Source organism: Ochotona curzoniae, unplaced genomic scaffold, assembly GCF_017591425.1.
Source record: "Ochotona curzoniae isolate NIBS_2020 unplaced genomic scaffold, NIBS_Ocur_1.0 contig_1014, whole genome shotgun sequence".
Taxonomy (NCBI): domain Eukaryota; kingdom Metazoa; phylum Chordata; class Mammalia; order Lagomorpha; family Ochotonidae; genus Ochotona; species Ochotona curzoniae.
The window spans coordinates 26,177,961-26,204,301 of NW_024464920.1; the positions used below are offsets into that span (position 1 = coordinate 26,177,961).

Here is a 26,341-nt window from a genome sequence, read left to right on the forward strand (position 1 = left end):
ACATTTCTGGCATGTAAAATGGCCTTCAATAATTCATTACTTCAGAACCATTATGTCTGCTGAGACTAGCTGTGTCACCTAATTAGGCATACTGGATGATTTAAGTTCCTATAATATTGGGGTATCCCACTATGACTGCACTAGCACCATTGACAATCAACCTAAACATTTCTATGGTTTCATCTGAATTACTCATAAAGCACTTGGGTTAGCATCAGGTATATAGCAGACATAAGAAAAGTTATGTGATTATTGTCATTATTTTCATCATCACCATGTTTTATACTTTGTATTCAAAATTAAAGACATCAAATTTGTAATATCTGCAAAAACATAAACATTTATAAATAAATTTAAATAAGGAAGTAAAAGGTGTCTACAGTGAAAAGAATGAAAGAAATCATCAAAGAAACAAAAAGGCAGAAAGATGTCCCTTGGTCACAGGCTGGAAGGCTTACTCTCAGGAGCCAGTGTTATGGCACAGTGAATATGAATATTGGCAATATATGAATATGAATATGAATATGAATAATGCTATGGCTAATGTTGTTGACACTAGTACCAGCATAACATATGGCCAGGGAGCATCCCATATAGGTGCAGGCTTGAGTCCCAGATGCTCAACTTCCAACACAGCTCCCCAAAAATACACATGGGAAAGCAGCAGAAATTGACCTAAGTCCTTGAGCCCCTGCACCCATGTGGGAGATCCAGAAGAAGTTCCTGTCTCCTACCTTGTAAATGGTCGAGCTCTGGCTGTTATGATCATCTGGGGAGTAAATCAGCTAATAGACAATCTCTCTTTCTCTCTCCTTCTCTCCCTCTTCAACTGCCTTTCAAATGAATAAATAAAATATTTGAATTACTTAAAACACTAAGTTTTAATGCAATCCCTATTAAATACCAATGACATTCTTTACAAAATTAGAAAAAAGAATCCCAAAATTCACATGGAATCATAAAGGACCTAGAATAAACTGACTCTGAAAAAGTAATATCAAGCTGCAGACATCACAATGCCTGACTCCAGAGCATATTCCCAAGCTATATTAATTAAAACAGCAGGGTACTGGCTTGCGTGTGTGTGTGTGTGTGTGTGTGTGTGTGTGTGTGTGTGTACTCTTACTGTTGCAGCACCGACTATCATAGAAGTCCTAACTTCTCCATTATAGCAGAAAGGTGATCCTCACCAGAAAAGGTGTATACAACCTACTATCGAGTTTCCAATCAACAATTTAGATCATAAGATTGTAGCTGAAATCTTCCAGTCATGAAACTCATTTGACCCCTTTACTGGGGCCATAACATGTTTTCAGTACTCTCAGACAATGGCATTCAAACATCAGTTCGTATTCAACATATTAAAAAACAGTATTTGAAATAGTTACACATTTCAGCTGGAAAAAAAAACACAAGGAACTCTCTTGAGGCAGAAAACAGCATCTAGATGAAAGCATCCAAGCCGAGCAATTAAAGCCAAATCACCATACACTGACATGATCATACATGGAAGGACAAAACGTGAGTTAAAATTAACAAAATATGAAACAAAGAAATGGTTGAAAAAATAAAAGGAAGACAAATAAGGCACAGCAAGTTGAACTACTGATTGGGTGACCTGGGATTCTGTATTGGAATGTTTGAGATCCAGTTCTATCACCATTTCCAATCCAGTTTCATGGTCATACACATCCTAGGAGATAGCAGGCAATGTTTCCAGTATTTGTGTCCCTGCCACTTTAGTAGGAAATCTATGTGGAAAAGATGCTGGCTCCTGATTTGAGACTGATCTAGCTCTGTAGTGTGTGTGTGTGTATGGCCGGTACCATGATGTGCTCTCTCTGAGTGTGTGTATACCCTGCTGTCTGCCACTCTCTGTCTTATGAATGAAAAAAAAAAACTTTTAAAGAAGAAAAAATACATAGGATCTGCGAAGATACAAATATCAAGGCTCTTGGAAAAACGTTTCACGTCAGAAACAAAAAATAATTCATGCAATGGACAAAATGGACACATATTGATTAGAAAGAAACAGTATTACAGAACAAACATAGTTGGTTTTGAAATCTAGAATCAGACGAGAGATTGAATTTAGAAATCTCAGATTTCCACAAAGAGCAAGTAAATGTAGGTGGAAGAGACAAAGTCCATAAAAGAGTCCTGGCAACTTTAACAGAAATTAGGAAAAGTAATCAAGTTCAATAGAAGCAATGGTGAATGATAACATAGCAAATATACATAGATAAATAAAAATGTGGTTTCTATTAAAAATGCTTGAAACAGAGTGGTATCACTGTAAAATGTGCTTGAGAAAGCAACTAAACTGAGATGAAGATTAATTGGATTTTAGAATATGGAAAATTTTTTTATTAGACAAGAAAGGTTTGGTCAAGTGGTAGGAACTAAAGCACAATCACAATGGTCTCAAGAAAGAAAGGGAAAAAAAGAACTGAAGTTTTGTTATAAAATAGTATCAATATATAAAGATTCTGGTGGAAGGCAAGTCAAAAGAAATTTTACTAAGATAAAAATGTTATAATGCCGCATGCAGATAAGTGTAATTGAGCTGAGCAGTGAAACAAATGATTTAGGAAAAAAGGAATTTGCTCTGCCTGAACAAAACTGCTCAAGGAAGCAGAACAGGACAACCCCAAACTCTGTGAGGCCTCCTCCCTGCATCATGACACAGACAGTCACCACTGAAACAAACAGCAAGAAAATAGAGTATATAGGAATTGACAAGTGGAATGTATGAGGTTAGAAGTGGGAGAATATTGATTAATATATTGCTTCTTGTTCAGTGAAATAGCAGTAGAGTTATGAGACAAGCATGAGGGATAACAGAAAATGACCACTAAGGAAAGAAAAAAAAATGGATATTAGTTGTCTGCAAGAATGATAAATTGACTCAGCAAATGTAGATGCAGTATCATTTATGCCAGCAATTTCTCTAGCAGGTGTTTGTACACTAAGCCAACACTCTCACAAGAACACAACATGAAGAATGATGTTTGCTGGGGCTGGCACAATGACATAGCAGTACCAGAATTGCATAGAAGCACCAGCTTGTGTCCCAGCTGCTACACTAACAATACACCTGCTTGCCTGTGGCCTGGGAAAAGAGTAGTATATGACCCACAGCCTTGAGCTCCTGCACACACCTGGGAAACCTGTAGGAAGTTCTAGGTTCTGTGTATCAGACCAGCCCAGCTATCGCCATTGTAGCTATTTGGGGAGTGAACCAGCAGATGGAAGAGCTCTCTCTCCATAACTCTTTCAAGTAAAATAAATAAATCTTTCCAATTTCTAACCATGACATCCATAACTTTTAACAGATGAAAGCTGAAAACAAACTTCCGTCATACATAGGAGAGTGGATTTGTAACTGATACTCTATATTGTTTAGCAGTGAAGATAAATGACAGAAGTCTGAGTATGAAAATCTAGGTTAAACAAAAGTATCTCTATTTGAGGCTTATCTCTGGGAAGTAGAGGGTTTTAGAAAAGAAAACAGTAGAGGAATCTCAAATACAGTGTGATTCCTTTCAAAAAACTTTATTTAGTAAGATATTGATATTGGTCGATTAGGGTTTAAAGTGTATGTAGAACCTTTTATTGTTGTATGTTTGAAAAATGTCTTCTCTGAGATTTTTATCTAAAAAATCATAGATGTCTCTGAGGAAAGTATTAACTAAAAAATAAGTGTTTCGTGATTAATCTCACTTAGTTCAGTCCCCTATGCATTTGTGTGTGTGTGTGTGTGTGTGTGTGTGTTAGAAGCCAGGTGGATATTCTGCCTGAAAATTAGAATATACCCTTCTTCTCTGGTAATTTTTTAATATGCATATTTTCTCAAGAATCCAAACCTTCAGTTTTACAGCTAATAAAAGGCAAAACACCCAAATATTAGAGAAAGATATCAATAAACAAGTTTGTAAGCACAACATCTATATACATGCTTCATTTAAAGCCTCCTTTCCAATTTTACTTCATATGCATATATATGTTCATACATACACATAGATGTGGTGTGTATTAAATATATCTAACATGTCAGCTCCTTCATATTTTTAAAAAATATCTATTCAAAAGGAAGAGTGACAATGAGAAAAAAGGAAGCAACAGAGACAGAGAGATGTTTCATCCAACAGCTCATGACTCAATTAATCCACAGACATAAATTCGGAACTTTATCTCAGTCTCCCTGTGGATGGGACAGGCCCAGATCCTTGGACCGTCTCTTATCATCTCATGCACATCAGCAAGGAGTTGAATCAGAAGTACTACAAGTGGGATGTGCAAGAGACAGCTTGACGGGTTATACCCATGTGCCAGTCCTCCATCACTGATGTGTTGAAAAACAAATCAGTGGCATGACTTTGAATAAAAATATTTTCTTGAATTTGTCTCCTCATATAAATTCCTTTTCTAAATGTTGGCCTAAATTTCCTTTTGAAAAGATAGTAAATGAGACTTCTGCCTGGTTTCTCTGCCTCTGATGGCCATTTTTTTTTTTTTCTGGTCCCTGCAACAGACCCTGCAGTTTGTTTCATATCTCTATACAGGTTTACCATTTCTGAAGTGTCACAGCTATCTTAAACCAAAATCATAACTTATAGACCATGTTTCTCGCATGGTAATTTCTAAGAAACATTACCCAATTCAAGTCAGAGTTGGGAAGTATTGTCAAATTGTTCCATAACATTTGTTTTTTACACTTGTCTCAGCATATAACACTGTCTGTCATCTCTGAAGAATTTCTATTTAACAGACAGATGTCATATATATGCCGAGGGGTCAGGAGAGGAGGGGCCAGATTCTGTGAAGCTCAGCATTTTGTTGCATTACTAGACATGCAATATAGATCTGATAAACATGTGACGACTCATTACAGTAAGTGTGAAACATGAGCGGAAACAATGGAGGATGAGAAAAACAGTAATATATATGTAAACATATAAAACAGACTTGGGACAGGGGCCATACTTCATAAATATTACTTCCTTTTTCTAGAAATCAAGCAGTGGTGTCTAGACACAGACTTTACCTGTCTTGAGTCTCCTCTTTCATTACATTTAAATACACAGATATTTCCCATATTTTGTCCACTGCTTTAAAAATATTTTCTTGCTTAACCTCATGGATTTAAACATTAGATTATAGCCTTCACTTGTAAAAGATTATTTTGCTATTTATGTTAAAGTCATAAAGACATTACTCCAAAACCCAGATACCGACATACCTTTCCCATTCTGTCTCAAAGAAGAACACTACCCAAGTGCATCAGACTAGGAATGATACATGCACTATAGCAGGACCCTGGGTTGATGTTGGTGGCGGTTTCCCATCCCTGGGTACCCTGGACATTTGGGAGGCTGGGTGTGGCTTCCTCCTTTATCTCCCCACTCCCCCAGAGACAACAAGAAATGGAGAATGAGGAAACAATGATTTCACTCACTTTTCCCTGATCCTCGATTCTTCCCACCCTGGTCAACCCTGTAATTATCATTAAACAAATTTAAAAATTAATTTTAAAAAGAATGATATTCGGAGGATAAGCCACATCAGAGGGCAGGCACTTCTATGTAATCTTCATGTTGTCAGAGAACATTTGTTTGCTGCTTATGAAAAATAATGATTTTATGCTCCTTGAGAAAATGCCTGCGCTTCCTCATTTTTGAAAATAAATTTGAATTACTATTTGTTATCAACAGAACATTTAGAATGTACAGTTATACCAGCCATATAAAATATCAATTACAAGCTTAATTACCAAGCCAAAAGAGGCTGAGTGTTCACATAGTACATCTAACTATCTTGCAAAGAGCTGACAGAAAAGAAAAAACTGGTATTACGTGGGTTTTGGTGAAAGATGAATTTATTTTTTAATATTTTAAATAACTTCTTTTGCTTAAACATTTGTTTATTTATGTATTTATTTATTCATTTATTTTAAATGCATAACAACAGAGAGGCAGCAGCAAACAAAATATCTTCAATCTGCTAGCTACTTTTCAAACAGCTTTAACAGCAGGGCTAAGCGAGGCCAAAAACTGCAGCCAGGAACTCCTTCCGGGGCTCCCTCATGGCTGGTAGGGATGCAAGTCCTTGGACCATCTTCTACTGCCTTTCCAGACACATTAACAGAAACCAAAATCAGAACTCCAACTGGCATTTGGATACGTACAACACTGGCATCATAAGCAGCAGCCTAACTTATGTGACACAGAAAATTTCATAAATAAATTACATGAAAGGGGCGGCACGTTGGCTCAGCCAGCTTATCCTCTACCTGCTGGTGCTGGCTCCCCATATGGGCACCAGTTCTAGTCCCAGCTGTTCCACTTCCAACCCAGCTCCCTATATATGACTTAGGAGAGCATCAGAGGAGGGTTCAAGTCTGCGGGCCCCTTTACCCACATTGGAGAAGCTCCTGGTTCCTGGCTTCAGATCAGCTCAGCTACGGCTAGTGCCAACAATTGGGGAATAAACTGGCAGATGGAAGATTAATCTCTCTCTCTCTCTCTCTCTTTGTGTAAATCTGACTTTTAAATAAAAATGAATAAATCCTTTAAAAAGTCAGAAAAAGTTAAGAATAAATCAGTCAAGCCAGAAGACCACAGAGGAATGTGTATTCTCACTACCTATTATTCAGAAGCCCTGTTCAGAATTGCCATTATATTTGGACATAACACACAAAAAAGGTTGCTTCATTTTGTTAACCTGGAAAGGAGAGAACCAAATTCCTAATAATAAATTTCAAATGCAAGATAGTTTAATATGGAGTAGATGTGATCAGTTGATTTTCAACTCCACTGAGGGTTAAACAGCAGCCATAGGAAAAAATAATCATAATAAAACAAACCACTAAGAGGAAGAGGAATTAGTCTTGAACCACAAAGATCTTACAACTTGAATTACAAATGCATCAATGAAACATGTAGATTGTCCTTCAAAGGGTAAGCATTTAAGTATTAATCTTCTAGAAAGCAAAGAATTTTCTAGAATTATTCACAAATAGCTGTGTATGGACTCTTGACAAACCTGTCCCCAAATCCTAACAGTCTCCCATGTCCTAATTTTTCTTCTAACTCAGCCTCCCATAGATCCAGCCACTACTCCACAGTACAGCTCTGAGGGAAGCTTGTGAGCTAAACATTTCCAACATGTCTCTTCCTCTCATTGTTTCCTCTCTCTGAATCCACTGTTCTCGTTCTCTCTCTCTCTCTCTCTGTCTCTCGCTCTCTCACTCACACACACACATTTTCTGACTCAGAGACATATAGGGAGATATACAAATACAAAGGAACACAGACACAGGATTGCAACTTGGTCTTTTAGTTGAGAAATCCATGTCCCACACCCAAGTAATTGAGCTTGACACAGGGTCTGGCTCCTGACTCTAGCTTCCTTCCAACGCAGACACAAGTGCAATGGGGATGGCGCAAGTGCTCGGGTCTTCATTAATCATCTGGAGATCTGAACTGACATTTGAGTTTCTAACTTCGTCTCACTTTAGCCCTGAAAATTAGGATCAACTGGGAATGAAACAGCAGACTGCAGATCTCTGTCTGTCTGTATCATTTTTGTCCCTCTCTGTCTCAGTCTCTTCATTTCTTTCTCTCTCTGCCTCTCAACTAAATAAATGAACAAAAATTAAGACAATACACATTGAAAACCAAGAGAGGCCTTGTAGTATCTCAAGATTTCATGTCATGATATGTGGCAAAGAAATCCAAATCTAAATGTCAGTGACATTTTCCCAAGGTGTATAAGGTAGAGTATTTCATTTTACTATTAATTACCTTATTAAATAAATTATCATTTAAATATTCCATTATACTACATCATTATTATTAGAAAGGATATTATTAGAAGTGAGTAACCTCAGGGAAAATTTAACACAATTGAGTTTAAGCATGGAATTTAAAAAACTGTTTGGGTCCAGTGCAATAGCCTAGTAGCTAAAGTCCTTGCCTTGCATGTGCCAGGATCCCATTTGGGATCAGATCCGGTCCTGATCAGGTCCTGGCTGCACCACTTCTCTTTCAACCCCCCACTGTGGCCTGGGAAAGCAGTCAAGGATGGCCTAAAGCCTTGAGACCTTGTATCTGCATGGGAGACTCAGAAGAAGCTCCTAGCTCCTGGCTCCTGGGTTCAGATCAGATCAGCTCAGCTCCGGCCATTGCAACCACTTGGGGAGTGAACCAGTGGATGTAAGATCTTTCTCTCTGTATATCTACCTTTCCAATTTTTTAAAAAAAAATTAAAAATAAACCTTTAAAAAAGACTTTCTATCTAAAGAGCAATGTGATTTTTTCATTATGAATAGAGATTTCAGGCATTCAAAAGTTACTTTTTAAAAATGCACACATATTCAAGAGACCTTTTTTCTAAATGACATCAAAGTGAAATAAATCAAAGCATATTTTATTCACAGAGTATTTGGTGTAAGCATTCAGATCCAAACACACATTAGTATAAATATTGACTGGGAGGATAAATCATCACCAGAAGCTAGCAAAAAATTAAAGAAACTCAAGTAAACAGGACTTGAGACTTGGAGGTCAGTTCTCTAAAAAGTTAGGTACACTTTCCACACGAACGGGATCCAACAGATATAACCCTAAATGATTACGTCCTTCCTAAGTGTTCAGGATTGTCCTTTTTCCATGAAAATCAGGATGCATGGACTACTTACTTGTTCAGGAAAAAAAAAAATGTCGCTGGGCTTTCTCTTACAGCAGAAGTTTTACATGGCAGTGTGCTGAGCATCTCATATGTTCTGACACCACTGACAAGGACAAAAGCACAGTCTATTTTTTCATTAAACAACCGTAGGAGGAAATCTTCAAGGATGGGCTCACACAAGAGGCTGATGAGATTATTTACACAGATGGGCCATCACTGAGTTCAAGAACAATATTGAATAAAGGCAGACTTTACAAACACCATTCTGCTATAAAGCTGAATTTGTCGCCTTACTAGGTCCGTAATAAATAAAATATGTAATACAAGTGAATAACAGCGTAACTAGTACTTTGATCACCGCAGTTAATCTGTAAAGGAATGGTCCAATTTGAGACCTGTACTTCGTTTCACCACTCATAAATATGCAAAGAAGCAAAGAAGAAAAATGTCTTTTCTAGGGCATGGACTTGATAAGTGGGTGAGCATGTTTTGAATTTCATTGTTGGGTTCATCCATACATGACATGATTCATTTATTGCAAGGTAAGGGAATTATTTTTCCATATTGATATTTGCCAAATAAGTGAAAAGAATTACTTGAGTACAGTTTTCTACATTGCCTTTTCTGCTATTCTAACTTCACTGAAAGTTTTCAGAAAGAAGATGCCTGGATTAAAGTTTCATCAAGCCATCTTCCCAAGAAAATTAGGCTATTCATGCATTCTTGATTGAGAAGTGAACTACTTCCTGTCTTGCTCTGCACTAGACAAGCAGAAGTCATAACTGGAGCTTATACACTCTTGTACAGCATTGTATTATCATGGGCAGCAGCTTTAGGAGGACGTGAAACCCCTACAAGTGACTCAATGAGGTAAATGCTCAAATTTTATGACCAGCCCTGCTTGTAAAACAGAGGGACAGTTTTCATCACTTGAGGTGAAAAGGAAAAACTATTGCAGAAATGGCATATCACAAATCACACCCTAGGAGCACCACCTGTCTAAAAAATTCTCAAGACACATACCAGAAATCAGTAATGCTCATGCTTCCAGGAACCTGTGAGGAAGCCATGGACAGGCCAAGCAAACATCTACATCACAGATGTTGTTTTTATTTCTCGACTGTGGCCCCAGGTTTGTTTCTTTTGTTCTTTTGCCCGACACACAGACACTCCACACGCCATTATATTTTATATATTTATATATAAATTCATAGTTAAAAATAAAGCCAGACTGTTGCAACTACGGGAGGCATTCATTCTAATCCCTGGTGAATGAGTAAGCTTTCATTTTAGAACTATTAAGGTCAACTGAACTTTCTTAGGATTTAACAGGAGACAAATGTAAAATGCAGAAAAGCAAGCTACTCTGCTGTCCCTATGTCTTGGGGAACATAAACAGTGTTCTGTTTCACTCGTGGCAAATTTCTCATGTATTAGATCAGCAGCATCATGGCTTCTGCCTTCAACAGGGTCACCAAAAAGAGACACTGAAATGAGGTGATAAAAAAAAATTGGTCCCTAAGCTCTAGAAATGTTTTCTCAAGCAGAAGTGGGAAGCAGTGAAAGATTTAGCCCTTAAAGGAAACAAGCATGGAATTAGGAACAAAAAGGCCATAAAGGGGCAGATCAACGATCCGTCAGACCACGAGTTGTCTGACAAAGGCATCGAGGGAGGCGAAGGGCTAGCTCGTGCCTGTTGCCTTCCACCACCTTCTTCTCAGAGGTTTCTCTGAACATGCCTGGCTTCTGCATCGGGTTTAGCTACGAATCACAGGGCCCCAGACATCAGGAGCATCACTTGGTGCTTGTGGAAAGTGATTCTGGATCAGCAAAGGTAGTTTCAGTCTGCAGTATTTTCCAGGAAGGTTAGGAATAGATCAAATGAAAGAACACTTCAAAAAGTAACAGGACCATTTAATAAGGCATGACTTTTTCTTAATAGTATAGAGGCACATGTGCTTCTCGTTTCATACTAAATGCTTCAAATAAAAAAAAAAAGATATTGCAAGTCTCAGCAATTATCAGAAATCTGCATCAAGTATAAACTAAATTTGCACCACTACCGTAAAGCTTTTGGGAATTTGGAGGGCAGAATTAATCACTGTTAAATTCATTCAAACTATAGTACTTACTTTTTCTCAACTATCTGAAAGCCACTTCACTACGGGATGACTAGGATATTCCTAAGGCATTCATTCTAAAAGGGCTACTAAACAGAAACACACAAATAATTATAAAACGTGACAGCTTCAATGGGAAAGAAAGTCATTTGATATTTAATAAGCCAAATGATCTCAAAAGACACAAAATAAAAGAATAACCAGTCTAATGTTGATAAGACAGCAATATCTGAATCCCATTCTTACCACTTCTTCATCATTATTTAAAATTGCGTTTATCATTTGTGACATAAACATCTTTCAACATATCAACTATACCACACTACCACTATGCCCACTCCAAAATGAAATAAAAAAAACATGTTTGCAGTTTAGGTAATACTTAAATCCTTGCGTTCATTTTTAGCAAATGTGACTATTCAGACAATTTCAGCTTTTCCAATTCAGTCATGGGATGCCCTTCCAAGATGAAAGTGATAGGGCAATAAATGTTCACACCTTTCATCACACAATTGTGGAGCTAAAAAATAACGTAGGGAACGTGTAAACAAGGCATAAGCATTCAACTACCTGTTCCTTACTTTTGCTTGACAATACAGTCCTCACGGAAAGGGTACAAACCCCAAATTCTCCACTGTAAGCTAAATGGCTGCGTCCTACTCTAAAATAGCAGCAGACACAGACTATTACTAAACTGCAGAGAATAACTGGCTTACAGAAGCCTGACTATGCTTCTAAGAATTACTGAGACCTAAGCAGGATTCCATCCAAGTCCAATGCACATCTCTGCATAGTGTCCACTGCAAGACAGTTCTGGCATAACGCTTTCTTAAGGACCTGGAGACTGTCAGATTAAGTGCAAAGGGGAGTCAGCTAGAAATAAACTATATGCTGTAAAAACAAGGATTAATGAGAAGACAAAGCATCTCCACGAAAATGAGAAAGGTAGATTCCTCAGAAAATTAAAAATATGAATAACAGCTTTCTTAAAGAAATGAAAATGTATTTTAAGGAGTTTTAAGATTGTTTTGAAAGAAAGAAGCAAAAAGGCTTGAATGAAAGGCAGTTATTTGAACAAATGCACAACCTTCTGTTCTGTGAAAGTGAATACTTATTTGTTCAATCACACACGAGGACAGAATCTGATCGAGATAGCTAAGATTGACATGATGGCCTTGCTACTTTTGAGTTCGCGAACTTGGGTCACAACATGTAACTGGCTTAGGCTTTAGATTGATGTCAAGTTCAAAAAGCATAATATCTGGTAAAATTTCAGAAACATAGTAAGTATTCAATAAGTAATAACTATTAATAGTAAAAAACACATTACTTTTAAAATTAACATTGCTTTATGTTTAAGCTTTTAGTATGGTAATAAAACAGAATAAAGATAATGAACCCACGTTCTGTTGGGAGCTAAGATTTATTATGTTAAGATAAACAAAGTCTTAAACCACACTCAGAGCTGTGCACACAAGTTGAGCCTGGTGTCCACGTGTTACCTATTCCAACTCCCAATCCTATTCACACATACATCTCTGGCATACTTCTCATAGCCTTGTCTCTCCACATTGCATTCTGTGAATCCCTATTTAATTTATTCAAGCAACAGTATTTTTCTCACTATCTGTATGTCACTTCTTAGGATATTCCTAAGGCATTCATTCTAAAAGGGCTACTAAACAAAAATACACACAAATAACTATAAAATAGAAGCTTCAATGGGAACTAAACACTTGTTTCAGTTTTAACTTCTAACTTACACCTCTCTTTATCTCTTTTTAGACTTTGTGATAAACTCACCTATTGTATTTGCATCTTCTGAAACAAGATATGCAGGTGAGTTTTTCTGGCAAGCATTTGTCTTCATTTGGGCCTGATATGTGGGGAGAACTCTGAGCTGGAACCAACCCTTTTTAATTAAATCCTGGGTTGAGATTTCCAGTGTACCAAGGCACTTTGCACTTGAGACTCAATACTAATCAAGGGTTGCTTGGACTTGCAAATTTTTTGGAAGAATTTGTCTTTCCCTCTTCACTTGCTGCCAAAGTTTATAACAGGCAGTGTCTCTGTAGCTCCCTGACGATGGGGCAGGATTACATCTGGCTCAGGTGGCTGCAAAGGCACAGCTTTTTAAGGTCCTGATTTTTACAGAAGTCTCTCATTAAACTTTCACCTTCCTCCTTGTCGTCTTAACTTTGCGAATGTTGAAAACTGCTCCTCAAATTGTTTTGCTTGAGAATCTGCTCTTAAGAAAAAAGCCAGGTTCAGCAATAGAAAAAAAAAATCTCTGTATTTTAAGGGTGCAAACATCATGTATGGAGTCACAGTTAAGCCTTCTAATGCTAGTTACAACTGCAATTCAAAAAGGTGAAAGACATTGCATTTCTGAAAGTAGAAAAATCTGCAACTTGATTTTGGTGCTACTAAGAAATATCTAACAGCATGAATGATAATAGATGTAAAGAACAATTTGCTTCCAGATAATTTTCTCAGTAGGTCTTTAAATGGCCCTGAAGATTCTATAGAAAAACTTGTGAATATGTATCCAAATAAATTTTCATCACTTCAAAGGAAAATAGCCAACTTTAACTTAAGAAAAACTATTTGAGTCAATCAGAAATGTTTTATATCAATCTCATAGTCATTGACCTATTTGAAGCAGACTTTCTAATTGCGACTTAACTATGTTTACTGAAGAAGAAAATCGCTTAATACTTCATAAAAACAGGGCTTAATAATAAAAATATGTGGGTCACATGAAAAAGAAATATTAATACTGGAGTGCGCATGTGATACTGTGGGTTAAGGCACTGCTTGAGATATTCACATCCTTTTAGAGCTGGTCTGAATCCTTACTATCCCACTTCTGAACCAGCTTCCTGCTAATGTGCCTCGGAGATCGGAACTCTTTGCTTAGGTTATGTTTAGCACCAGTTATAGCAGAGTTTCGGGCAGTGACCCAGTAAATGGAATCCTCTCCATCTCTCTCCCTCCCTCCCCTCCTTTCCTCTTTCTGTGTATGTGTGCAGCACACATGTATCTGTCAATCTTTCTAATAAATAAATAAATCTTAAACTAGAAATAGTAATTAAAGAGAACCATAATGGTACAATTGGAAGCCAACTCTTTGAACTTTATACTTATGACTAATAACCATAAGACACTTGAAAATGCTTATACTGTATTAATGTACAATGTGTGGTTGACTGAAGAATAATGCATCTGATATAGCGATAAATGCATTTATGATTATTTTACAAGAAAATTACATTTAACCTCTTCAAAACTATTCAATCATTATAATTATATAAGCTGCTCAAATTGTAAATATTTTCATTTTGAAATTTCTACGATCTTCTCATAAAAAGTCTTTTCTCTGTTCTTGTCCTACTTTGTTTATTTAATTTACAAAATGTCAATCCCTAGATCCAGGCATTTTGCTTTCTTTCCCTTTAAACAATGATCATTGCTAACTTGTTCTTTTATACCAAATGCTACCATGGCTAAGGGGTTGTGTTGCTCATCTTCTTACAGAACGAACCAATCTTGTTTCAAATTGCACTTCTGTAACGTCAAATCTAATTATTTTTTGCTCTAAAGTTTACCTTTTCATACTTCCTAATTATTTGAATCTACTTCAATAAGTTCTTGTGATTCATTAATTGATCATCCTTAGGAGACGGTTTGATTGTTTGGAAACACCTGAGATTGTAAATGTCCCTTTCAACAATTTTTGCTACGTCTCATAAGTAATGATGTTCTAGCTTTAATTGAAATTTCTCCAGAGCCACATGGGTTATGCAAAAGCGTCAATTTCTACAAGATTTTTAGTGTTATTTTTCATCACTAGTGACACATTGCTATTTTTGCAGCATGTGCATTAACTTCATGTTGATGAATATTTACCCTTTTTCTCCCTGTTATGGACTGTGTTCACTGACTGTATTTTTGGGGATGTATAACAGAAGTGTAGCAGAGACTGATAGTTCAGACATGGAGACAAAGCACAGCATGTCCCTATGCATCCAGACCAAAGACGGACTCGCAGTGAAACAGCTGAAATTGTCCTAACAGTAGGATGCTGGACTCTCCAACACTGTCCATGCCCACAATGTCAGGAAACACCTCCATAAGAATATGATGGACTTATGACTGTTCATGAAGGACCACCCATTGCAACACTAGAGGGGAAATTGGCAGGAGGGCAGCACGGGAGAGAAACGTAAGGAAGGGGACAGGAAATCACAGAGCCTATAGAACTGTATCATAAAACAACAACAAAAAAATTTTTTTAAAGAATCTTGTCATAGAAAATCTATTCAAAACATTATGACTTTATTTGCTGAGTAAATTTGAGGGGATTGTCCATATACATGAACTAGTTCACATTTAACTATTTAACTTTCTATTCTAAATTTTTCTTTCTCCACTGGATATCCTGTATGAAAAATGTTAACATCTGGGACTGGCACCATGGCTTAACAAGTTAATCCTCGGGCCCGGCGCGGTGGCGCAAGTGGTTAAAGGTCCTCGCCTTGCACGCCCGGGATCCCATATGGGCGCCGGTTCTAATCCCGGCAGCCCCGCTTCCCTTCCAGCTCCCTGCCTGTGGCCTGGGAAAGCAGTCGAGGACGACCCAAAGCTTTGGGAACCTGCACCCGCGTGGGAGACCCGGAAGAGGCTCCTGGCTTCGGATCGGCATAGTATCGGCCGTTGCGGCTCACTTGGGGAGTGAATCATCGGACGGAAGATCTTCCTCTCTGTCTCTCCTCTCTGTACATCCACCTTTCCAATAACAAAAATAATAAAAATAAATCTTTAAAAAAAAAAACAAGTTAATCCTCAACTTGCAATGCTGGCATCTTATAATGGGTTCTGGTTCTAGTCCTGGTTGCCCCACTTCAGATCCTGCTCCTTTCTAATGTACCTAGGAAAGCAGTAGAAAATTAGCCAAAGTCCTTGGACCCCTAAACTCATTCAGAAGAGCAGAGGAAGTCTAAGACACCTCGCTCTGGACCTAACCAGCTCTGAGTCTCATGCCACTTAAGGAGTGATCCAGTACATGGAAGATTTTTGTCTGTCTGTCTGTCTGTCTCTCTCTCTCTTTCTCTCTCTGTAATCCTGCCTTTCAAAGAAGAATATTAAAAATGTAAATCTTCTAAAAAAAAACTTTAAGATCTACAGGCCTCCTAACAGAATGGCCTTGTGCAATTAATAAAGCCCCATTTTCCCCAAAGATGTATTACTGCTGCCTCTGAGTCCAATGGAATTGGAGCTAAATTTGTAGAGTTGCAGCTGAATGTGCTATGGAAAGAATATTCTATATATTGCCATTCATTGATAGAAATTTTATCTCTGATTATGATAATTAGTTAAGTCTAGCATGAGCAAACCATTGTAAAAGTCATTAGACATAAGCATTTCACATAAGCAAACCATTAAGAACTAGAGCTGTCTGACCCTCCGTCTCTTGTATTCCGTGATCACCACTCTGGCTTTCACAAAGACAACAGAAAAAGAGCTGAATCCACTGCACCGTTTTAAGGATTTTAGCCTGTAAAGAAGACACTGGGCAACAGAAGAATTCCAAAGTAGCTATATAAACCAGCAGTCAACAATAAAACAGTGGGCCCTGCCCGGTGGCGCAAGTTGTGAAGGTCCTCGCCTTGCACGCCCGGGATCCCATATGGGCGCCAGTTCTAATCCCGGCAGCCCCACTTCCCTTCCAGCTCCCTGCCTGTGGCCTGGGAAAGCAGTCAAGGACGGCCCAAGGCTTTGGGAACCTGCACCCGCGTGGGAGACCCGGAAGAGGCTCCTGGCTTCGGACCAGCATAGCATCGGCCCGTTGCGCTCACTTGGGGAGTGAATCATCGGACGGAAGATCTTCCTCTCTGTCTCTGCTCTCTCTTTATATCTGCCTTTCCAATGAAAAAATAATAAAAAAATAAATCTTTAAAAAAAAACAATAAAACAGTGACAGGCAAGAAGGTAACAATAATTCGGAAAATGTGATTAATCCATTCACTACAATTTTACATGTTGTGTTATTTTTAATTAATACAGCTTTCAGATTTTTAAAAGTAAATGCCAAATCAGAACATGCCATAGAGAGAACTATTGCCTATTAAAAACAGGTCATAAATATTGAGATTTAAGTTAGAAAATTTAAAAAAGCAAATTTTGATGAATCAAACACGTATGCAAAAAAAAAAGCTTGCTTCCATCAGCAAAATGCAGAAATTAATCATTTACAAGTAGGCATTAAAGGCATTCATTACAAAAAATAGTAACAGTATTATCTTCTCTCACAATGTACATTTTCTTTTGTTTTAAGATTGATTTATTTTTATTGGAAAGTCAGATATATAGAGAGGAGAAGAGACAGAGAGGAAGATCTTCCATCCAATGGTTCACCCTACAAGTGGCTGCAATGGCTAGAGCTGAGCCAATCCGAAGCCAGGGATACTCTTTCAGGTCTTCCATGCAGATGCAGCATCCCAAGGCTTTGGGCTGTCCTCGACTGCATTCCCAGGCCACAGAGAGCTGGCTGGGAAGTGGAGCTGCCGGGATTAGAACCAGCGCCCATATGGGATCCTGGTGTGTTCAAAGTAAGGACTTTAACTGCTACACTATTGCGCCAGACCCACAATGTACATTTTCTTTATAAGGCAAATAGTATTTGTTTTATATGACATCGATTCTGATTCAGTATTATGAAAATTCAAGTTCAAAGACAAAATTCACTGGTATCAAAGAGAAAGAATCACTAAAATATGATGTGTCTAAAAATTGTTCTGTTGATCACTTATTTTTCACAACTTAGCTTTTCAGATCTTCTCTCAGAAGGAAGTAGCTTGCTTTCTTTTCCACTCATAATTCCAAATTTACCAAAAAGGGGGAAACTGAATAACAGACACAAACGTGGGGATACAAATTAGTCTCTAATAAACTGTTACACGCATTTTATATTTACTATCCTTACCATACAGTGAGATCAAGTAGGAATATTTTCAGTAATTCTCCAATTTGTTTAAGCACTTTAGGCTTGGATTTTCTATTTAAATTTAAAAAATAACAATGAAAGAAGAGTTTATCATCTTTGATAGTTCATATTGAAATGTTTGTCTTTCATGTCAGAAGTTCTTATTAATATTAATCAAAATTCTTCCTGTAATATGAGGCCACTTAGCTACCATGACGTTGATGTTGACAGAGTAGTAAATAGGTTTCAGTAATGACTGTTTATGTATCAGTGCCAATTATTAAGTCATCTCAGTCTTCCAGCCTTTACAGTGTGGATATATAAGTTGTTTAGCTTTTTTGCAACAATCTTTCTTTTCAAACGTTTCAAAATCAATCTGTCCGCTGCCCTCTGCTTTTCCCCAGTTTACCTAATTTTTCTCAATCTCCCAAACCTATTCATTCATAACTATGACTTGCACTTACTTCCCAAATTTTATAAATTATTTTTCATTTTCATGCAATTATATTACATATAAAATATTCATGTTTTGCATTCATAGAGAATCGCTTGCTTTAGTGTACACCAAAATAATTGAAGTAAAATTATGTTCCCAATAACCTAGGCAAAAATCATGGTAGAGTAGAAAGAAATGTGTGTCAGAAACCATAGATGTAAATCTTAACTTCCACAGCCCGGAATCACAACAAACATTAAATTTCAGGGCCTGTGCCAATTCTTGTGTGTGTGAAGATTGTCATGCACGCTAGAGAGGTGGGACTAAAAGACATAAGTAGATATCAGATGCAAAACAGACCATCAGAAAACAACTGCTGCCATTATCGCCATCACTTACTTAAATAAGGACTTGTTGCCCATGTTACAGAAATGAGCGTAAGTACTAAAGTCAATCAGTACACAGCAGACAATGTGAAGTTTGCACAAATGTATCAAACTGTGTTCACTTGATAATGTGAATATAGCTGAACATGATTAGAGAAGGTAAAGGCCAAGAGAAGGGAACTATCCAGAATAGTAAGGAGTTGCAAAGACTGGTAGAACAGGAGGCTGACAATGCTTGAGGTAGAACAGTGAGGACACAGCAGGAACACAGCTGAGCAGGCACCGTGGGGTCACATGAGGCCCAAGCTTAGAGGACAAGCCACTGGTGCATGAAGCCATTAGAACACAGAGTAGTTGGGCAACACAATCTTCCTTCACCCCCTTTGGAATTCATAGGAATTACATCTAAAACTCCTTACAGCTACTTCAAATGCCAACTCTTTTTCCTAATTCCTATAACCAGATGGAACCATTCCCTTAGAAACACCATAATGCTGTATTTATATTGTTTTTCAGACATTACTTTAATTCAAGCCAATAAGTACTTATTAAGTACCTATTACACACAGGCAGGATAATCGGTCCTGAAGACACATTAGTGAAAACTCCAGACATAAATTTCTCCCTTTATAAAGCTCATGCTTAGTGGGGGACTTGGGACATCAACAACACAATAAGTATTGGATAAATTATACAATGGCTTAGACGATTGGTGAGATGCTACAAAGTAGTAGGTCAGTGAATCTAAGGGAAAGGAATGAAGCAACAAGGTGGCATTTCGAAGGGGAGGCCTCTGAGGAGACTCTCAGGGAGAGCTTCAAGCACCACAGGCTAGAAATACAGCGAACAGCTGCTCTCCAAGGTCCTGGGGTAGGAAGAAGTATGTGGACCTCCAACCAAGTAACGGAGATGGTGCAGCTGGCACGCCATGAGAGGAATAGTATGATAGGGGTAGGGAGTAGAGAGGGCTCTACAGAGTATGCTTTGTGATGATTGTTTTATTCAGACCAAGTTAACAAGAGTGACAGCGGGAAGGCAAGGTCAGATTCTGAAAACATTTAAGAGTCCTGGCTTCCTGACCATCAGGAAGATTTGATGTCAGCTTCTAGTTTGGTTACTAGATTTGTACTCATGTCATTCTAGAAGACTCTTTTTTCTCGATAGGAAAATGGAAGTGCCTACAGAAATGAACAATACACGCAAAGTATTTCAGAACATGTCATTTAAGAATTCAAATGGGGCCCACCGCAATGGCTCAGTTGCTAAATCCTCACCTTGCACATGCCAAGATCCAATGTGGGCACTAGCTCATGTCCCATCCAGCTCCTTGTTGGTGCCTGGGAAAGCAGTAGAGGATAGCCCAAAGGTTTGGGACACTACACCCACGTGGGCAACTGAGAAGAAGCTCCTGGCTCCTGGCTTCAGATTGACTTAGCACCAGCTATAGCAGCAATTTGTGGAGTGATCGAGAGGATGGAAGATTTTTCTCTGTCTCTCCTTCTTTCTGTAAAAATGTCTTTCCAATGAAAGTAAATCAATATATTTTTAAAAATTCACTAAGTGACAGGTTGTTTTACATATAACTTTGTATAATTACTACCTGTATTCCTGTGTTCCATGTCTACCACTGGGTTACCATATTGAGTAAAGACACTGTTTTATTTTTTACAAAAACAAGGAATCTGATAAGCAAAATTAAAGTGTACTGTGTGAATGGAGCGAGGCTTAGCTGATGTGATCATGTGGACAAGTAGGCTGGTATCCTGGGGGCAACCAATGCAAATGTCACCATTGCATGCTTATTCATTTCTAAGGATGATAGAAATAGTAAATATTTGCTTCCAATAGTCAAGCAAGAATTTCCAAATTTCATTTGTGAGATATATAGGCAGACTCTTGCAACTGAATTTCAATCATAGCTCACTCTTTAAAAGACTCTTCCCAGTGACACCTGATAGATCTTCCTCTACTTGCTAGTCATGTCCTCTTACTCCACGCCTTGTTTCCTCTTCAAGATGCATCAACCTTGATATCGGAATTGCTGAAAAGTGTCCTTGTTTTTAAAAGATCTCTTTAAAATTGCTGAAGTCATTTTGAAATCTGTTCTTGCAAACTTGTAGAAATCTTCTCTACTTCTGCATCATATGTAAATTTAATGAGCCTCTGCACACTTTCATCATCCAGGTCATTGGGTCATTGATTCTTCTTTCTCTGTGTGCTTTTAGAGCAGAGACTGTCTCAATTCATCTTTGCCTGTCCTTCCTGTCTGTGGACATTATGTTCCTGTTTCTACGGCACTATTAGATCAGAGCATCTCTAATTTGAATCCATTAAAAAGAAAACCCGCTACTTCACTGATTCACATGTTTTTTTCTTCTTTAACAGAGTGGCACATAATTTGTTCTCTTCCTTTTATAAAAACATCTATGTAACTTAATTTATTTCTGTTTTATTACCAGCATGGTAACCAGACAGGTAAATCATAACATTAGCATCTTTTAGGTATCACTCCATAGTTCCTCAAATATAATTCAATTATTAAATTAACATTCACAATTAGTATCTAGTCTGTTGGTTCCTAACTCTCATTTCTTGATAATCTGTATCCTTGTAATATACTTCCCTATCAAAAGTTATTTAAAGTTGCATGCAATTACCAAGAAGGAAAAACAAAAACCGAAGTGGGAATAATTAGGATGATTATTAAGGTAATAATTATATGAGAAGCTAGCAAAGCACTGATGTACCAAGGGGTTGAGTGCTGGCAGAGGCTGCCGTTGGCTGCTAATAAAGACCTTCACGGAGACGTGCAGAGAAACTGGCAACCAGCTTTCTAAGTGTCACATTTGGCAAGACAAACTCCCAAGTTACACAGCCTATACCTCCAATCTCTGCAACCTTTCCTGAATTGTAAAGATCTATCATATAAAGTCTGTCTCCACCACACTTGCAGAAACATCGTTTTTAATATTAAATTGTAATAGTACTCCCCTGCTAAAACACTCTCTTGGTTCTTCTTGACTTGTTGAATAAAACACAAATGTCTTACTATGCCAGAAAAGCTCTTTCAATTTCTCACTTCCCCTAGCCACCCAGCCTCCCTACTACCCCAAGCTCTTACTCTTCGGTGACAACAAGGAGGTCCTTGATGCAGGACTTCTTTATTTAAACCCCCTCTATTGGAAAGTTTTTCTCTCCTTTTGTCTTTCCTGACCCTATGGCACCTCCCATCCTGTGATGGCATCCTGTACATAGTTTTATTAAAACTCCTATGATTCCAAAGTCAGCATCTTTAAATTTTTCCCCAGAGACCATATTCTTTGCAAAATCATTTCACCTCCATTTTAACTGATGCCAGGTGCTTACCAGTTACCTACCCAGTTAATCCCATGGCCAGTAGGAATATTCATCTTGAGTGGACACAGGACTGGATAGTGGCACCTACCACGTACACAGAACAAAACATGGCTCTTTGGGGAAACAAGCAGATGCTTTCAAAACGAAGAAAATTTACTCTTTCTCTAAGCTCAGTAAGATGACAACACTGAAGACCCTATTAGCCTCAGTGTCTTCAGTATCTATTTAGGAATCAATTGAAAATTAGGTCAGATGAAGTTAGGGAAAACCAAATAAACAATGAAAGGTAGATTTAACATGACAATATAAAATATTTGACTTATTCATTCCTAAATGAATAAATCTCAGACCTAGCAACTACTTAGTCAACACATTTTTTTCTTTTTGTTTCTTTTTTAATACTCAAGATGGTTTCAGTAAACTATCTACAATTAAAGTGAAGTATTTCTGGAAATATTCACATATTATTGCACTATTTCTATGCCACCTCTATTTTCATTGTTCATAACTATCAATGACACACATCAACACAGGGTCTAGAATTGAAAAAAGGGGCATTTATAAAATGATTTCAAAATAAACACCTCCACCAACTGTTGATCAAACACGGCAATTAGGGCCTGGTGCCGTGGCTCCTTGCCTTGAATGCACCAGGATCCAACACTGCACTGGTTCTAATCCCAGAAGCCCAGCTTCCCAACCAATCCCTGCTTGTGGCCTGGAAAAGTAGTCAAGGACAACCCAAAGCCTTGGAACCCTTCACCCGCACTGGAGACCTGGAAGAGCTCCTGGCTCCTGGCTTCAGATCAGTGCAGCACTGGCCACTGTGGTCACTTAAGGAGTGAATCATTGAATGGAAGATATTCTCTCTGTCTCTCCTTCTCTCTCTCTGTCTCTGTCTCTCTGTCTCTCTGTCTCTCTCTCGCTCTCCATATACACATATATATATCTGACTTTGTAACAAAAATAAATCTTTTTATAAAAAACATGGCAATTAATAATGTTGACACTGAAACCTGATTTTCATTGGTTGACCATGATTTGATGTGCTTATCTTAAAATGAGGGTCACAATAATAAAATAAAACAAAATCTCCATAAAATGAGTGTCAAAATTAAACAATTGTAAAATTCTTGGCATATGGCATAGTGTCCAACAAAGAACAAGCATTCAACAAATGTAAGATGTTGTTATTTATGCCTATACACTCAACTGTATTCCACTGTCATTTATCTCAGAATTTCACAATTTACCCATTTCACTTTCAAATTTAAATTGATTATTATGTATTATTCAAAAATTAGCTTTCTCACAGGAAACATCTCAGCCATGTCAAATTGGAGAACCAGATCGAAACACTGAGATTATCAAAAATAGGTTCTTGAGATTTCAGCTCTAATGCTCTAACCTTAATTTTTCCAAATTAACATTTAAATATAATTTTTCAGGTATTCCAAAACATAACTGAACTACAAACTTTCTCTACATATTTATTTTTTTTTAAGATTTATTTTTATTATTTTTTCATTGGAAAGGCGGATATACAGAGAGGAGAGACAGAGAGGAAGATCTGCCCAAAGCTTTGGGCCGTCCTCGACTGCTTTCCCAGGCCACAGGCAGGGAGCTGGAAGGGAAGCGGGGCTGCCGGGATTAGAACCGGCGCCCATATGGGATCCCGGGCGTGCAAGGCGAGGACCTTTAACCACTTGTGCCACCGCGCCGGGCCCTTCTCTACATATTTAGACGTTTGATGTTGTGCTTTGTGGGTGAATACAAATAATGAAGTCTCATCAGGAAAGCATGATGAACAAGTAGACAGAAAATCAATAGGGACACAGAAAACTTGAATGACTCTATCAACCAACTTGACCTAATTGGCATTTGTGGAATACAGCAGCCAGCACCACTGCAATATACCTCCTTTAAAGTGCAAACAGTACACTTACCAACACACGCACATTTCTGCAAAATTCAATAACCCATGATAAATCTAAGAGGTTTCAAGTTACCCAGAACATATTCACTAGCTATAGAAATGCACAGATTTTGTAACAGTTTTATGGAAAACCTTCAAATATTTATAAACAAAACAGTAGACATGGAGTAATCCATTCATAGATTTACAAACCAAATGGGAAATTACAAAGTATCTTAAAATGAATAAAGGTGAATTCTTGTTATGGTCAAAGATGTGAGGATTCCATAGATAGCAAACTTGGATGGAAGCTTATCGCATAAGTGATGGGACTTCAGCAGAAGTAAGTTCTTAAGCAATGATCTTAGCTTATACCTTTAGAAAAAAATTTTTTTAAAAAGAGAGAACTTAAATTGTGAAATAAATTGTCAAAATGATCATAATCACAATTAGAAAGGTAATCTATGAAATAAAAATCAAGATACACGATTAATGGCACTAAATATGTTCTTTTGAAAAGATGAATAACATTGATAAACTTCTAGCGAACAAACCAGGAAAAGAGACGCATACGTAAGCTACCAATTTCTGAAATGAAAGGTATATTATTAGATTCCATTGTTCTTATAGGGATAGTAAGGGAATATATAATGTACAGCTTTATGCTAGTAATTCAAACATCAGATGAAATGGGCCAAATCATTGAGAAAAAAAAAAGTTCAAAGCTTATTCCACAAGAAATAAATAACCTGAGTAAGCCACCATACAAATGCAATTGAATGATTACTTCAAAACCTATCCATGAAAGAAATTCTTCATCTATACTGTTGTATTGTCAAGCCTTTACACTAAAAGGCAGAGTAAAACAAGTCAATTGTGTCCTTTTTTTTTCATTGTCTTGAATAAACTGAAAATTTCCAAAACCAATGAAATCTAAAGTAGATACTATTTATGTGTAAGAGCCCATTTATATAGTTAATCTAGACAGCATTTTTAATAGTTTATTCATGTTAAATTAAAACTGATACAGTCTTCCAGAATTAGGAGAGGAAATAACTATAGACATGTCTAAAGGATGTCAAGCTATCTTGGTAAATCAGCTTCTACATTATATCTAAACAATCATTACAATTCAATGTGCTAAATGCAAATGAGAAAAAATCTTATCAAAATATCATATATAAAATCACATATTTAAATTTGTCGTTTCTACACTTTCAAGCCAATGCAATAATTGATTGAAAACAAATTTTTTCTAGTAATAAAATCCATATGTGTTTATAAGTGCATACTATAGCACTCCATACTAATGACTAATTGTTGTGATAGTCATAACCCATAACCTGAAAGCAAATCCAAATATCCAAATTACCACATCAACAACCTCTGACAAAACATTGACCTCTGGTATTAAATACAGAAACATTTTTGAACATTATTGAATCAATAAAATGTATATAGAAATTCCAGTAATGATAGTTGACATTAAAAATATCGGTAGATTTCAACACTATTTTAAGTATTATTAAGTAACTAGAATATGTAAAACAGGGTGCACATTCTCATGTTTACATTAGAACTAAGGCATAGTTGTATAAGACAAACCACAATCCATGTAACAATGGAATAAAATTAATATTATACTTACTTTTTATGTCTAATTGCTGCTTCACATTCTTGTTATTACTGAGTCTAGTCATTAAAACTTTATATTTTCTATCAAGGAAACATGAGTCATTTTCCAATCTTCCTTAAATAATACTTAGGAAATACATGTTTCATATTACTGCATGTGTCTAGTCACATCAGCTAACCAAAATAAATAAATATTTAAAGGGCATTCATGAAAAATAATTTATCACTTTATAGGACAGCTCTCTTATTAATAACAATAAAAACTGACATTTACATAACAACATTTGTACAGCAATTTCATATGAAGATTCCAAATATTTCTTAATACTTCCAAACTCATCTGCATTATTTGGCAAATATTTATCTCCATTATACTGACTTATAAAACAAAGCTTAATTCAGAAAATGACATGAACCTGGTGACTCTACATTTCCCAGCTCACAGTCCCTTTCTGTCTTCTAGGAAGTAGAGAAGAACAGAATATCTAGCATAGAATAGCTTGGCTGCCTTGATAATGAAGCATCACTTAGCACAGGCTGTTTTCTATTCCCACCTTTTTATATGCAATCCAGTCAAACACCCTGTCAATATCTGTGGCCTGAAGCACTTCTTGGGACACGGGATGAGAACTGGCCAAACCATCAAGTAACATCACTTCATGCAGAACATCCGTCAGGAACCTTTGCTTTTCCTGCAACACAGTAGAAGGGATAATACCATAGGTGATTCACGGTTCCCACAGAGGAGGTGTGACAGCATGAGCAGAATGAGTGCTGTTTAATTGACATTCTCGCCAGTCTGACCTGGGGGAATCC

At 37.3% G+C, this 26,341-nt stretch overlaps 1 protein-coding gene across 1 annotated transcript in view; it reads right to left on the reverse strand.

The window, feature by feature from the left end:
* TRHDE (thyrotropin releasing hormone degrading enzyme) overlaps positions 1 to 26,341 on the reverse strand; it is a 363,319-nt gene that overhangs the window by 121,635 nt on the left and 215,343 nt on the right. The window contains exon 6 of the mRNA XM_040990020.1: positions 26,080 to 26,217. Coding sequence (XP_040845954.1) covers positions 26,080 to 26,217 — 138 coding nt within the window. The remainder of the gene's footprint in view (positions 1 to 26,079; positions 26,218 to 26,341) is intronic.